Source organism: Ambystoma mexicanum, chromosome 2p (assembly GCF_040938575.1).
Source record: "Ambystoma mexicanum isolate Mex_15411 chromosome 2p, UKY_AmexF1_1, whole genome shotgun sequence".
NCBI lineage: Eukaryota > Metazoa > Chordata > Amphibia > Caudata > Ambystomatidae > Ambystoma > Ambystoma mexicanum.
This window is the reverse complement of record NC_090923.1, coordinates 803,604,417-803,618,957: the sequence shown is the minus strand read 5'-3', so window position 1 is coordinate 803,618,957 and position 14,541 is coordinate 803,604,417. Positions and strand designations below refer to the sequence as shown.

The window sequence follows — 14,541 nt, the reverse complement described above, 5'->3', positions numbered from 1 at the left end:
TCTCATTAAAGAAAAATTGGATTTACTGTCTACCACTGGCCCTATTTGAGTTGAGAAATCAACCAAGTAAAGACCACCACTTGTCCCCACACGAGATCCTGACTGGGAGACGAATGAACACAGCACACTCTCCACTGCGTGAACACTCAGATGCTCACAGAAGCGCCGCAATATTGGGGGATGAGTTCACAGACTACCTAAGAAAATTAACAAGGGCAGCGCGCGCAATATCGAAGCAACTGTCCCCACCCTTCACTAGAGAAGAGGGAAATGTAACAGGATCTGTCACAGAGCCAGAGCAACAGCTACAGTTAATGCCAGGCGACTCAATTTATGTCAGAAGCTTCGTGCGTCGGTGGAATGCACCACGATTTCATGGCCCATACGAAGTAATATTTTGCACGCCCACGGCAGTAAAAGTGAAGGGTTTGAGATACTGGGTGCACTTAACCGACGTACGAAAAGCATACAGCAATGTACACGAGGAGATAGAGGAGGAGGCACAGACAACAGCAAACGATGCAAATGAGTAGGATGTCTAAATATCGACTTGCGTGAGTGTTTGTGTCAACACTGGACCTGAATGGAATAATGTCAGCACTGGAATTGAATGAAATAATGCCTGACAAGGATATTACACAAAAAAAAAAAAAAGAAGGGTGTGTATGTGGGATTTCTTTTTTTTTATCTAGGTGAGTGATGTATAATTAATGAAATAATAATATTATAAATTGTATATACCCTTGTCTGTGAATACCCCTCCCCCGCACCCCCACCCGCTTCCATTCCCCGTCAAATGTATTGGCACAGATGGTGCCAGCAAAACGTTTACATGCATGCACTTAATGCACTTTTATATCTCAAACAGGAGCTTCCATGGCATCTAACGGGCAGCCTGCAACAAATAGAATTAGTAGAATGAGAGAATTATATATATATGAAAGATGTAGATATTCGTATGAGTGTGGATTATCAGTATGCATCACATTGTTTTTTATGATGATGTTTGGCTTGGTTACATATTGGTTTATAGCGTTCATCTCTATCGAGATGTACGAGGGGGGAGGGAGTAATAACACTACTGGACCAATTAACAGTACCACCGGGCCCAATACAACTGCAGATGTCAATACCAGGGAAGGTGATTTTTTGATATGGGACGGAACTAAACTTGTCTGGGGGTATCATACCACACCATCAAGTGTTGTGACCGCACAAAGAGAAAAGCCACATGGTGAAATGCAGAGCAACACAGTGTCTCCACCAGGGGTATCCAGTTACAATGCCCATAGTCTCAACGATCGAAACCCGTCTGCCATATCATGGTTGTATGACACCCCCACCAGCAAACTTGCCCACATTCCAAAAAACAATCTGCCAGATAGCGTCAGGAAAGAAAACGAAAAACTACTAGAAATGCACGAAATACTATATGATGAATGGGCCCAGGGGGGCGGGAATGAGAAAGGGGGGTCTAGTTTGCCCACTGCTCAGGGGGTTGGGAAGTACATGAGTAACAAGAACACCAGACGAAAGAGAGAAACAGGGAGGAAGAAGTATGATGAGTATTATGGGCTAGGTCTAGATAAGATGGAAGACCCACGACACCCCCATCAAACAAATAAGTGGTATGCAGACATGAGTGCCACAGCTAAACAGACAACAAACGAAAGCTGTTATGTCTGTTCCCTCATCCCCCATGCATCAGGTACACCCAAAGTATTGTTACCCAAAGAGTTGCCTATTGTGGATGCCCAATGTCTCCTTCATCTCACGCTGTGCAGGATTAAGAACACCTTCCAGGCACACGAAGTGATTTTTCAAATGCTGCAGAACGAGAAAACCTGTTACCCAAAAACGACAGGAGTTGTATGTTTGAAAGAACCATTTTTTGTGATAGGAGGGACACTTTTTTCTGACAACAAGCGGAAGGATGAAGAAGTGCTGTGCAAAGCGGAAGCACTAAGAGGTGTGGCGCCGGATAAATTACAGTGGATAGAGGAAACATGTACACCAGTATGGAGAGAACACATTTCGAAGCTAACTTGGGTAACTGCCATTGAAAAGCCATTCAAACTACAGAGCGAAATGGACTATAAACTGTGCTTTAAAGGAGAAGGGAGAACCCCCATGGGAACAAACAAGAACTGCAACAAGACCCTCACCATCCCAGACCTAAAGAAAGGGACTGCGGCCCTCATGGACACGTACTGGGTGTGCGGCAAACAGGCATACCTACACCTCCCCCAGTCATGGAGTGGCAGCTGCTCAATGGCCACTCTACACTCGGCACTAATGTTGATACCAGAGAGCCACATCGATGGGAGCAAAAGGACACAGGAACGCATGCAGAGTGTGGCTCAACCCACTGCAGAGTCACAAATATATGTCCTGTCTTCTGGAAGCAAGGGAGAAGTGCTGACCCGTAAAAGACGAGCATCAAATTACATATCAAAAGCATCATCAGAATTATTGGCCCAGATCCCAGACAAATATCGATTATTCAGCTCAGCAGAAACATTTTTTGCCTCACTAGTCTCAAGTGTCCAAGCAAGGGCAAATGCAAAATGGCTCCAAATAACACGCTGGGAACTGATTCAGCTGGCGAACGACACTGAAGAAGGATTCAATATCATCAGAGTGGAACTAAGAGCTTTACGACTAATGACCATGCAAAACAGGTATGTCCTGGACCTGTTGACGGTGGTGTTTGCCGAAAAATAGGAAGTGCCTGCTGCACTTTCGTACCTTCCGAAGACGCAGAGAATGGCTCCCTGTCCCATGTGATCGAAGCAGTCCACAACCTAGGAGAAAAAATGAAAATGGAAGGTGGAGCAGAAGCGAGTACCTGGTTCGACAACATCTTCTCGTGGGTTCCCTCATGGCTTGGAACAACTGTGAAATTTTTAATACCAGCTGTTGTGTTCCTCCTTCTACTTTTTTGCCTGTGCCAGGTGGGCCTTCGAGTCTGTGCTAACGCAGTACCAAACGGTGCAATGATGATGGTGACAATGGGCAACTCACACGGTACAATAAAAACAATGCAAGAAGCACAAGTACAAACAGGGATAGATAATTCGCCCAGATACCAACTGGTGCCCATATACCACGATAAAGATATTGTAGATAAGTTGTGGCACACCACCATCAAAGAGCCCCGTATACTAGAATGGTATGAGGAAGTTTGGGTAGATTTAGAAGCAGATGGGGGGTGCATATATCTAACGTGTACTCCAGATGAATATGCCCGGAGAGGTGAGAGCTTAAGAGCAGTGTGCAGGGCATGGATGCCCATCAAAGGAACTCCGGCATGGGATGAGGCAGTGATGGACGAGGCAGAATGTAGGAGGATAGAAGATTTAAAGAATTCGTTACTTTAGTAACGAAAGGGGGGAAATGTAGGGGAGGACTGGTCCAAGACGACCCCCCTCGCCTGCACTTTCTCCCCAGGTAAGGACTATGGCTCTCTTGGGCGTCTCCTCATGCCACCCGGGCCCAGGTGGTGGAGGGCTCACCCACTGGAGACATTGCCCGCACGTATTAATTGCCCACACGTATTAAAATTCAGCTAGGCCTAGACACCATTTTGTCTGGTAAAAATGGTGTGAGCTCAGCGCACTGTAGCGCGGCCCCCACCCTCGGAGGGTTTCAGTCATCCTTGTTGCCGCAGCACCCTGGTAGATCCGCTGCGAGCCCGTTCCCACGAACCAGAAGGATATGAGCTAGTGTAATACACTAACATTGTAACAGTTCACCTCCCGCAGTGTATCGTATCATCGCTCCCAGCATGACCCGGCCAGCAGGCCTAGGCAAAATGAAAATGAACAGTAAAATGGTCGTCACAGGCCTGACAATCCTCGCATATCAATGTGTAGAATACTTGCAAAGGATGCTTTCCTCTCATAAAATCCCTGATATTATAAAAGCCCGTAAGATGTATGATTAAAAGAGATCATGCCCCCATGGTATAAGCAATGATGAGCATATACCATTGCAGTTGGTTGCAAATAATAAAGGAACGCACCAGGAAGCTATTTGTTACGTGTACTACTGAGATACTTACACCCCATGGGCTCGCGCCATAACTGAACTAATGCTGCTAGAATACACGAGGAAACGAATGTAACCAGACTGTGGAACTCATGTGAAGGATGCGCAAGAAATGCACTTGTTATGTGTGTATGTCTAAGCTTCTTATGGGCCACCCCCGTCACGTACAGTGGCGAGTCATTTCCTATGTATTCCACCAACCCGACTACTACCTCACTTACTGCAAATATATATATGCATATAATTAAATACTGTAGTTGTTAAAACATAGTGTACGAATACGGTGTTCAGACTGGGTATAATCGAGACACATCCAGCAAAGTTGAAATGCATGTTTTAAAAAGGATTTGAATAAGTATTATAGAATGTTCAAATGTTTAATGTTTTTTCCTAACTCAGCAACACACGAGGGAGATACCTTTGTGAAATACTTGCAAGGCCATTCCCCCTCCCACCCTGTGAGGGCTGCCAAAGGCATGAGAGCAGAGACCGCGCCGCGCTGCTTTACCTCCCCCAACCAGACTGGAGCCGCTTCAAAGATTTGTAACCCCCTCTGTAGCACCCAAGGCCACCACCCGCCACCTGCATTATTTACAGCACAGCAGTAAACCTCTGCCTGAACGTACGCGCCCCCTCGTAAACCTCACAAACCCACCGGACCACCTCAGACTTATGGCCCTGTGCAGTAAAGACACCTAACACTTTGACAAAACACAGCGGAACATCCATAACAACTTCTAACAAGGCAGAAAGACATGTACCGCCCGTGCCAGGCCCTGAAGCTTAGCCCCTCGACCTATGGCCCCGGTCAACAGGACACCGGTAACCATGCCCTGACGTATTACCTCCAGTCCCCTCACAAGGTGCATTCCTCCTGTGTTGCATTAACCTGTTGTATAACCTATTGTAAGATTTACTGAAGAAGATAATGCTAAAACTGCTCGAATGACTGCGGTGTGCATGGCATAGGGCTAATAAGTCAGGAAGAGACATTCATCTCTGCCACTGGCCACGATGGCCCCACAACACCGCCTGGATGAACTCCGCCACCCGGCCAGGCCCAGCCCAACCCACGAGGCTGCCCAATGACGTCTTCCAGCCAAAGCCAACCACATCACAGCAGCACCTATAGTTAGTCGTCGCCACCCAATCCCCATGAATTTGTGCCCCCTATAGTGTGTAGGTTCTTATCACGTTTTTTGTAAATATATACGCCTGTCTTTGCTATTGTCAGACAGAGCGCTCTCGGAGTTTGCAGAGTTCTTTGCATGCCCTATTCTGATTGATAAACTCCCATTTACGCTCACCCGCACTCTGTCTTGGCCTTATTCCCATTTTGGGAGAGTCCTTCATTGTCTCTCATTGCGGGGAGGATCGTGCTGTTTGGGGACGCTTGCCTTCAATAGTAAGTATGATGCTTTTCTTCCATGAATTGGGGATCATCCCATGTATTCCAATCCATTGATAAACAATGTATAGGACCTTTGCCCATTTTTCAGGTGATTTCTGTAGTAAAGCATTACAGGTGTTATCTGGGCCGGCTGCTCTGGATTTGGGTAATTTTTTAATTAATTTAGTTAGCGATTCGACAGTAAAGTTGCCTTTCCATTCAGTTTTTACAGATTTATAGTCAGTTTCATCTTGTGCTAGTCTACCAATTGTATTTGTGACATAAGTGAGCCACTTGTTTTCAGAAACACAATTAATCGGGATGCTCCTGTCTTTTTTCTCATTAATAATATCCCACATCTTTTTGCTGTTCTTTAGGTTAGCTGCATCAGCAAGCGAGCGCCACGTCTCTACTTTTTTTTCTTTGTTATGAAATTTCAGCCATCTTCTATATTCAGTCTTAAGGTGACGTATCTTGTTTGTTGCTTGTTCATCTTTCTCTGCAATATATCTTCGTATGTCTTTTCGTAAGTTTTTCCTTTTTAGTTGGATTATTTTATCAAATTTCTTCTTATGATCTAGATTCCATCTTTCATTGTTTGTCTTATATATTCGTTTATCGCCAATGGCTGATCTGACCGTTTCTGTTATTTGATCAAACATATTTAATATGTTTTTGTTGTTATTTTGATGTACTTCACTTGTACCAGCTATTTCAACAAATAGGTCTAACAGGGGTTCAGCTATTTCATTACCCTTCTCGATATTTTTGGGATTCCATTTTATTCTGTTACCTGCTGTATTAAGGCCAATCTGCCCATTATGTTGATATTTTTCACTCTGTGGTGTTTTACTAGTTAATAAGAGGTATAGTGGAAGATGGTCGCTTTCTTCTCTGCACCCGACTGCCATGTCTTTAACCCATGTCCGTGCCCTTTTGTTTACTATCATATAGTCTGTAATGCTCATACTCAATCCCGTTATTCGTGTCGCATTCATCTCCCAGTCTCCGGGCGTGTTGCCATTTAGTACAGTCAGTGCAAATTTGTTTAGCAACTTTATCCAATCTTTTGCATTTTTATCGAAGTTCTGGATAATGGGTTCTGACATCATTTCTTCCATGTCTACCTCAGTTTTATAATTTATTTTTACATTAAGATCACCTACAATGATCAACGGTAGGGTGTTACCTACTTCAATGAGGATTTTGGATAGTGTAGCAATGTTTTCCTTACTATATTTGGCTTCAGGAGGGTTGTAAATATTTATAAGGACAAAGGTATCGATTACAAGTGTCTTACATGATACCAATAATGCTAATACCATCTTAGTGGATTCAGGGTGCTTGACGCCTTCCCATGGTTGCTTGATAGAGATTAAAAGCCCTCCTTTAGGTCTGCCTCGCATCCCTTGGGTGGCGGGGCTTACATAGTTGTTACGGCCATCTATTTCGCAATCAGAGGTCAGCCATGTCTCTTGAAGGGCTATGATTCTAAACATTTTTATATTCTCTAGCAATCCTTCGTCGCTATTGTAGTGTGAATGTCCCCGGGTGTTCCAGGACATAATGATGTCAGGAGCATCAGGAACTTTTATCAAAGTGAGCTTTGAACGCTGTAGGGAGCCACTGCCAGTATCCATCGACAGTCTCTTGACGAGTGGGTTTCTCTGGTTTGTCATTTTTATTTATTTCCTTCAGATTTGGTTGATCTTTAATTTTAGTTTGTTCCCTCATATTTATGCCTGGTCTTTTCTCTGTATTATTTTCATATTTTACTTTCGGTATATATATCTCTTTGCATGTATATCCGATAAGTTCAAGTTGGCGTTTATGGCTAAATATGTAGTTGTGGATTATGTCAACCCGACACCATAGGTTGGTTATGATTTTAGTAGCACTTACTACTTGGTCTATAACTTTAAAGTCTTCAGAGACTATCATCCTTAAGGGTACTATTGATGCACAAATTTTTAGCACATGCTTACGATTTAGGACTAACTTCTTATTTATGCCTATTTTTTCGATTTGCAGTGCCTTAATAGTATCTCTCTCATTAGGGATTTCTGTGTCGATGGTTTCGCCCTCATTTGGATGTTTTGCTTTTACTTTGTTACATGATATTTCATGTTGTGTGTTGTTTTCCTCTTCATTGGTTACACCTTCATAGAGTGTTCGCACATCTTCAATGATATCATCAACATGATTCGCTCTTTTTTTATTCTTTTTGGCTTGTGTCTTTTTCAGCTTCTTAGATGGTATCATAAAATCTCTTATGTCAGTGTCTGGCAGCTTAGCTTGCTTTTCGGTTTTAAGACAATTTCCTTTTTTACAAGGTGGTTCATGTATATCAACATCATGTGTGCCGACATAGTTGGCTTCCTTATACATTGATATACTTTTAGAATCTCTAGTTTTTACTTGCTGTTTATATTCTGTTTCAGTGGGGCCAATTTTTTTCAATTCGAACAGTCTATTACTGTCAACTATACACCCATTATTTGGTGCTTTATCTTTGTTCGTAGTGTACATGACTGCTTGGCAGACTTTCTTTTTCCTGTTGGAAATTATGGTACTCATAATATGGTACTCTGGCAGCTTCACCAGATTTGGAAGAGGAGTTCTTCTTCTTACGTTTACCTTTCTTCTTTTTGATATTTTTATTTATTTCGATTTTCTTCAACAACGGTTCTTCTTTCTCCCCTTCCTCCTGAGAGAGGAGCAGTTGTGTTCTTAATTTTCTTAGGAACTTCTGAGAGCCACAGTTTCCATTGAATTTGGGAGGTTTCTCATTCTTTGAATTTTGGGTCATCACATTGGTACCTTTTAAACTACCTTTGGGCCTTCGACCTCGAGGGGGTACAATAGTCTTCCTTGTCTTATCATCTTTACTCTCTATTGAAGTCTCCAGCGGCTTTTTACTGCCCCTCTGATCCGACAATTTGCTTCCAACATAAGAGAATTCAGAGTCCTCTTTTTCCCAGGGCACAGCTTCTGTGTTAAAAGTTACTGATGAAAATTCCAACACCTTATCATTACTAGAGTTATTTAAATGGCATCCTTTGGCTACCAATCCGGTATGATTTTGGGCAGTAATATAGCCCTCCATAAAGCTACATATAGAGCTCATTGAACTCAATACCGCTTTCATTTCTCTCACATCAAAGTTAAAATTCTCATTTACTTTAACAAGACAGTTTAGGACTAAATGTATTGCCGAAATAGGAGATCTTTCATTATTTGACAAAGGTGAACTATTTACATGATAATTAGTGCCCATTCCTGAATTCAACATAGGAGGCTCCAACTCCAACTCCCTTTCATGATCACCATTTTCTTGATCATTCTGGCACAAGTGAGAGTCTTGTACAAGCGGCGAGAAACTTCTTAGCGGATCGTGTGGTGGAATATATTCAATCCAAACAGGTCTGGAGATTTCTCTAGAGAGGGATGGGACTGCTGTACAGAATTGATCAGCACTGCCTCTCTCCCACTTCTCACAGAACTTGTATTAAGAAGCGGCTCCAAAGAAAGGGGAATTTACCTAGCTAATTCTTGGGAGACAACTGGAGCTAAGATGCACAGTTCCGAGATGAGGCCCACTGTGGGAATTTGGCCACTTACATCAGGGAGGTGGTTTTCCCATATTGCAAGATCATCAACAAGATTCAAAGTAGGTCCTTCCCCTTGCGAATCATTCCGAGGGCCAGGCCACACCTCTTCATTTTTATGGCAGTAGCCTTTTATTTTATTGTCAAGCCCACCATCCAAAATTTAAGATAGAGATTTACTTCTAGATACTCTAGAGGTGCCCCCTTTCTGCTTCCATGGTCAGTTACCACCTTCACATCTTTCCCCGACGAACCGACATTTTGCAGGATTGCCTTACTTCGCAGTACATAGATGGCCATGCTTAAAAATTCTTACCACAGTTGTTCTCTTCACCACCTCACCCACAGCAACTACTGAACTTCTGTGTGCTTTACGGCACTGTAGGGGTGTTAAAGGTAAACCCCTTCCTCTTCTGTAGATCACTGGTATTGTGGGCTGCAGAAAGGGAATAAGGACTGCCAGTAGTCCTCGAATCAGACTCCAGTCTGACAAGTAGGCAGCAATCAAGAGCAGAGGAACATCAGAGGAATGCCGGGCCACAAACAATCAAATTGCGCCGATCTCCCTGCATCAACTGCAATTTCGTGATATGCATATAGATATATCTAGATATCAGTGTTGCTTAAACCAGAACCAATAGACTGGTATTGATGGATAACATTTTTGGAGCAGACTTTCACGACAATGAAAGTCACACACCTGGGAAGGCTACCCAACAGCTGAGCATCTGACAGAGGTAATTGAGATGAAACTGTCAATGTGAGATGTGATTTTGGAGAGGGTAATATGTGAATGGGGGAAAAGTGCATTGAGATCATGGTCCCCGAGTCATGCAAATGAAAGTACACACTGAAAAATGGCACCCGCGGAACAATAGGAGCGGGTGCCTGTCTGGAGACAGGTATGTTTGTGATCCTCTGAGGCATGAAAGAGCATAAATAAAATGGCAGTGCACTAGCCATTCGACTGCACCCAAAGAAAAAAAATTCTAGTACAAGTGCCTGACAGGACCTCAATCGCTTTACTAGGGATAATCCGCAAGTTGTATGTTTTTTCACTTAAAGGACAGAATATTACTAAAGTGCATCCATAGAAAATGCACCAATGCAAAGGTGCAACAGTTTTAAAGTGTAAATGCAGTTCCACAAAGTCCCTATGCAGGATCTATTGAGGAATATGAAAGGGTTCTGGGCCTGTTGATAGAGAGACTATGTACTCGGACGCAGTGGTGGTTGGTGATTTTTTTAACTGGAAGAGTTTAAATGTATGCACCGAACATGCTTGAGCGACTGAGCGCAGGGAAAGAGCCTGCACCAAACCAAACGAGGGAAGTCTGGGGACTTCTCTCAATGAGAATTATTTTTAAGTAATGGCTTAGAATGGTACATTTTACAGCACTTTCTGTGGAAAATTGGGTAAACAGCCACACAGTATGCAATCAGTTTTGTATGGTAGCACATGAAAAAACCCAATAGAAGCAAGCCACCAACATTGCAAAGGACCATTTTTCAACACATTTTCATTATGGCTTCGATCACAAAATATGCCAATATAGAAAACATGTTCATGCTGGCTGTGCCAATACATGTCCATGCAGATTGCACCAATATATACCAGTATTATCATATAAGGACTCCCAGCTTGTAAAAAATGCCACGCCACAGAAAGTAAGTACCAGACTGGCCATACTAACACAGGCTAGCGTACCACATAATCACACTTAAGTTTACTGTTTCCCTTGATGCCAAGTACAAAAATTCCATGACACACAACGTATAAATGGCCTAACTGGAGTCACCAATGTAAACCAGTCTGACCATGTAAAACACTCATCATGTTTGCTTGACCCTTGATTTCAAGTAAAAAGTAACAAATGCAATGTCACAGTACGAACATTAATGCAAACTTACACATCCAATGTAGGCAAGGCTTGCCATATTATAGCACTCATCACATTTGCATTACCCTTGATGCCAAGTAAAAATGTCATGCCATATTAATAAAGTATACAGAGACTAACACCACTAATGTAGGTCAGTCTAGCCATGTAATAACACTTAGCATGTCTGCTTTATCCTTGATGCGAAATAAGAAATATCATGCCACATTAAGAAAGTATATGCGGACTGGCACCAATCGTGCATATACTTTCTTAATGCGGCATGGCAAAATGTCACACCACATTAAAAAAGTATATGCAGACTGGAAATATTTGTGCCAATCTGCATATACTTTCTTAATGTAGCATGGCATCTTTACTTGGCATCAAGGGTAATGCAAACATGATGAGTGTTCTCAAGTGGCGAAACTGGCCTACATTCAATATAGGCCAGTCTAGCCATGTAATAACACTGATTATGTTTGCTTTACCCTTGATGCACAGCAAATATAGGTAGACCTGTGGCATGATATTGATAGGTTATAGAGAGTGAGGTTGCAAAGTTGAGGACTTTGTTTAGAGTGAGGACAATGTAAACAGGAATGCCAAGGAGTAAGCGTGAGTAGTAGTCGAGTTTGCTGAGCATGAGGGATGAGATTAGAGTTTTCATAGAGTGGTGAGTAAGAAATGGCTGAATTTTCAGAATGTTGGCAAATAAGTACAAGCAGCACAGGTAATGATAGTCATGAACTGCTGCAGTCCTATGACACTATCCAAGAAGCCCCCATGGTTGTGAGCCTTAGGCGCGAGAGCAAAAAGATCAGGCAGGAAGGAAGTAGGAGAGGGGAGGATAGTTATGGTGTTGGAAGCGGGGAGAAAGATGACTTACATTTTTGAACAGTTCAGTATGAGGCAGCAGAGAGCCTTCCAATGATGGATTGAAGTGAGACAATTGCAATCTGTTGCTAGATGACAGGATGAAGGAGGGAAAGAAGAGACGGATTTGTGTGTTGTTAGCAAAGAAGTGAAATGCAAAGGAGGAGATAAGTCATCCCAGGTCAGAGGAATAGCTGGTGATGAACAGAGGCCCAAGGACTGCTCCTTATGGTATACCAACAGGAAGACAGGTGTGGTCTGAGGTTTGCATTTTCTAGTAGATTTTGAAGGAGCGACCTTTCAGGTAGGAGGCAATCCAGGCAAAAGAACATTTGTGAAACTCAAGGTCAAGAGGAGTGGTTGGCAGTGTCGAAAGCGGCAGAGAGGTCCAAAAGAATGAGTATACTAGAGTGTTTGAGGTGGTGAGCATCAGAGAGAAAATTAGGTACATGTATTAATGCAATCTCAGTGGAGTGTTTATTATGGAAGCCAAATTGAGCAGGATCACCAATGACATTATCCTCAAGGTATTTAGTGATCCGGTTGAACACTACCTGCTCAAGGACCATTGAATAACGGGCTAGAAAGGAAAGAAACAGCGTGATGCTTCACTGAGATGTTTGGGTCAGTAGTGTTTTTTTTCAAAAGCGGGAGGACAGTTCCAGATTTGAAGGATGCAGGAAAGAGACCACTTGTGAGAGAGAAAGATTAAAGAGCTGTTTGGGCAAGATGGGCTAATTCCGTGAAGGAAGGGCGCCAATTCTATAGAAGAGGTGGGCGAGAAGCAGTTGAGAGTAAAAGGGGTGGGCGGAGATGTGGTGGACAGAAGCAGGATGGGGAGGGAGGGAGAGGTGGGCTGTGAGAGTGTCACAAATTTTAGAGTAATAGTAGTGAGCAAAGTCATTAGCAGCGGGGGAAGAAGCAATGATTAGGGTTGTTAAGTAGGACGATTTGGCATGGTCAAGTGCACAAGAGAGGGCAGCAAGGGACATTTGATGAGGGTGGGGATGAGAAGGTGTGAATGTACGCGCAGGATAGTGTTGGGCAAAGAGAGCCATAAGTGCATAGTGAGTGGAGAAGCATGAATAAGGCAGGAAGACAGTAGAGAGGTCCTTGCATGATCAAGATGAGGGGCAAGAGAGTCCTGGTTGAACTTCCTCTTGGTCATTGAAGTGGGCAGAGGAGGAAAACAGGCTGGAGAGGCAGAGATGTTCCAGTGAACAATAGAGTGGTCATAAAGAGAGGTGGTCTTAAGATGATCTTGGGTCCAACAGCCAGGGCAGAGCCCACTATCAGTCACTGGGGGACTAGCCTAGGCTAACTGTGTGGTCTGTGGGTTTGAATGTGTCCCCCAACCTAGACTTCAGATGACCCCTCAGGATGGATCCAGTTTCTAGTCTGTTTAAGCACCACAAAGCAAGCATTGGTTTTCGACCATTTATACATCTCAGATAATATGTGACCAGATTCAGACCTTTTCTGCAACTTAGAGCAAGTTCCAGAGTTAGGTTTCATAAGCACTTTACAGTTGCCTTTGGTGGTATGGAGACTGGAACTGACTGGCCCTCAATTCAAGGACACATTTTCTGATCAATGTATTTTGCCTCAGAAACACATTCAGTTAGTTGGTGTTGGTGAAACACAATGAGGAATCCGATTTATCGTAGGACAGGCAAAGATAGCCAGCAGCCTAAAGCCAGCGCTTTTTCTAACTGACAAAGCGAAAGTCAACTTGCTATTTGGTCCCAATCACCCTAGGATATTGTTCTTTGGGTGGGAGGGTCACACAGTTAACTTCTGGAAGCCAGTGGCCTGAGGTATGAGTAGAAGGCAGGAGATGCACACATGAGCTGGTGGTCCATAGCCAACCTTGAACCAACAAGATGTCAAAATTCCCAGTGTTGTGGGGCTCTGGGGGAGATTCCATGGAAAAAGGTATGTTCTTTCCAGAAAAATAGTTGTCCCAATTTAGTGGAAGAAAAACATAACGATATGGAAAACTAGTGGGTCCATATTAGGGCTTAGCCTGGGTGAGGCTGCACATGTGCACTGAGGTCCTTTATGGTCTATGCAACAAATTCTCTGGTTTTGTCATGTGATGAGGATGCTTCATGATTCTAGAGGCATGGCGACTTCACATAAGGGTTGTTTTGTCGCATTCCCCTCGATTTTCATTAAAATGCACATAATATATGGTTGTATTACCTTCCATATATATAGCAGGCTCAGCTTCGAAGGTTCGCGGCTTAGCTCTGCTGACTGGAATCACATCTATGGTGGGTTGTGATTTTTTGGCTGATTCCTTGACTTTTTCTGCTTGTGGCATAGGTTTCTGGGAGCCTGGTGGCATCAGCTGCAAATCATCTGTCAGTCTCTCCTCTGCCTCTTGGCAGAGCAGGTTTGTGGCACTCACTGACCAGAGATTCTTACCCATTAATGCCGGTGTTGCCTCCCCCTCTTGTGCGCTGGCTGGTGTCTCCCTGCAATAAGATCAGGAAGTAAGATTTAGATTAATCTGTTGACAGAGCATTAAGTCCAAAGACCCACAAGAGGGAAAAGATGCCATAATTTGAACTTTGCCACATTTCCCAGATAGGTCCAAAGAACATTGTCTGGTGGCACTGCATTAAGAGGCATATTTCCACTTCCTGTGCCATACTGCTACATAAACCCTAAACCAAATTATTACTTGGGAATGCAATAGTATCAAGATGTTTTAACCACACAATGCTGTTCA

The 14,541-nt window shown here is 43.3% G+C and overlaps 1 protein-coding gene across 1 annotated transcript in view; it reads right to left on the bottom strand.

The window, feature by feature from the left end:
* LOC138565931 (uncharacterized) overlaps positions 1-14,278 on the bottom strand; it is a 130,136-nt gene extending 115,858 nt beyond the window's left edge. Inside the window, exon 1 of the mRNA XM_069643041.1 lies at positions 14,010-14,278. Within this exon, the coding sequence (XP_069499142.1) occupies positions 14,010-14,238 (229 nt within the window). The 5' untranslated portion in view covers positions 14,239-14,278. The remainder of the gene's footprint in view (positions 1-14,009) is intronic.
* Between the last annotated feature and the right edge of the window lie 263 nt (positions 14,279-14,541).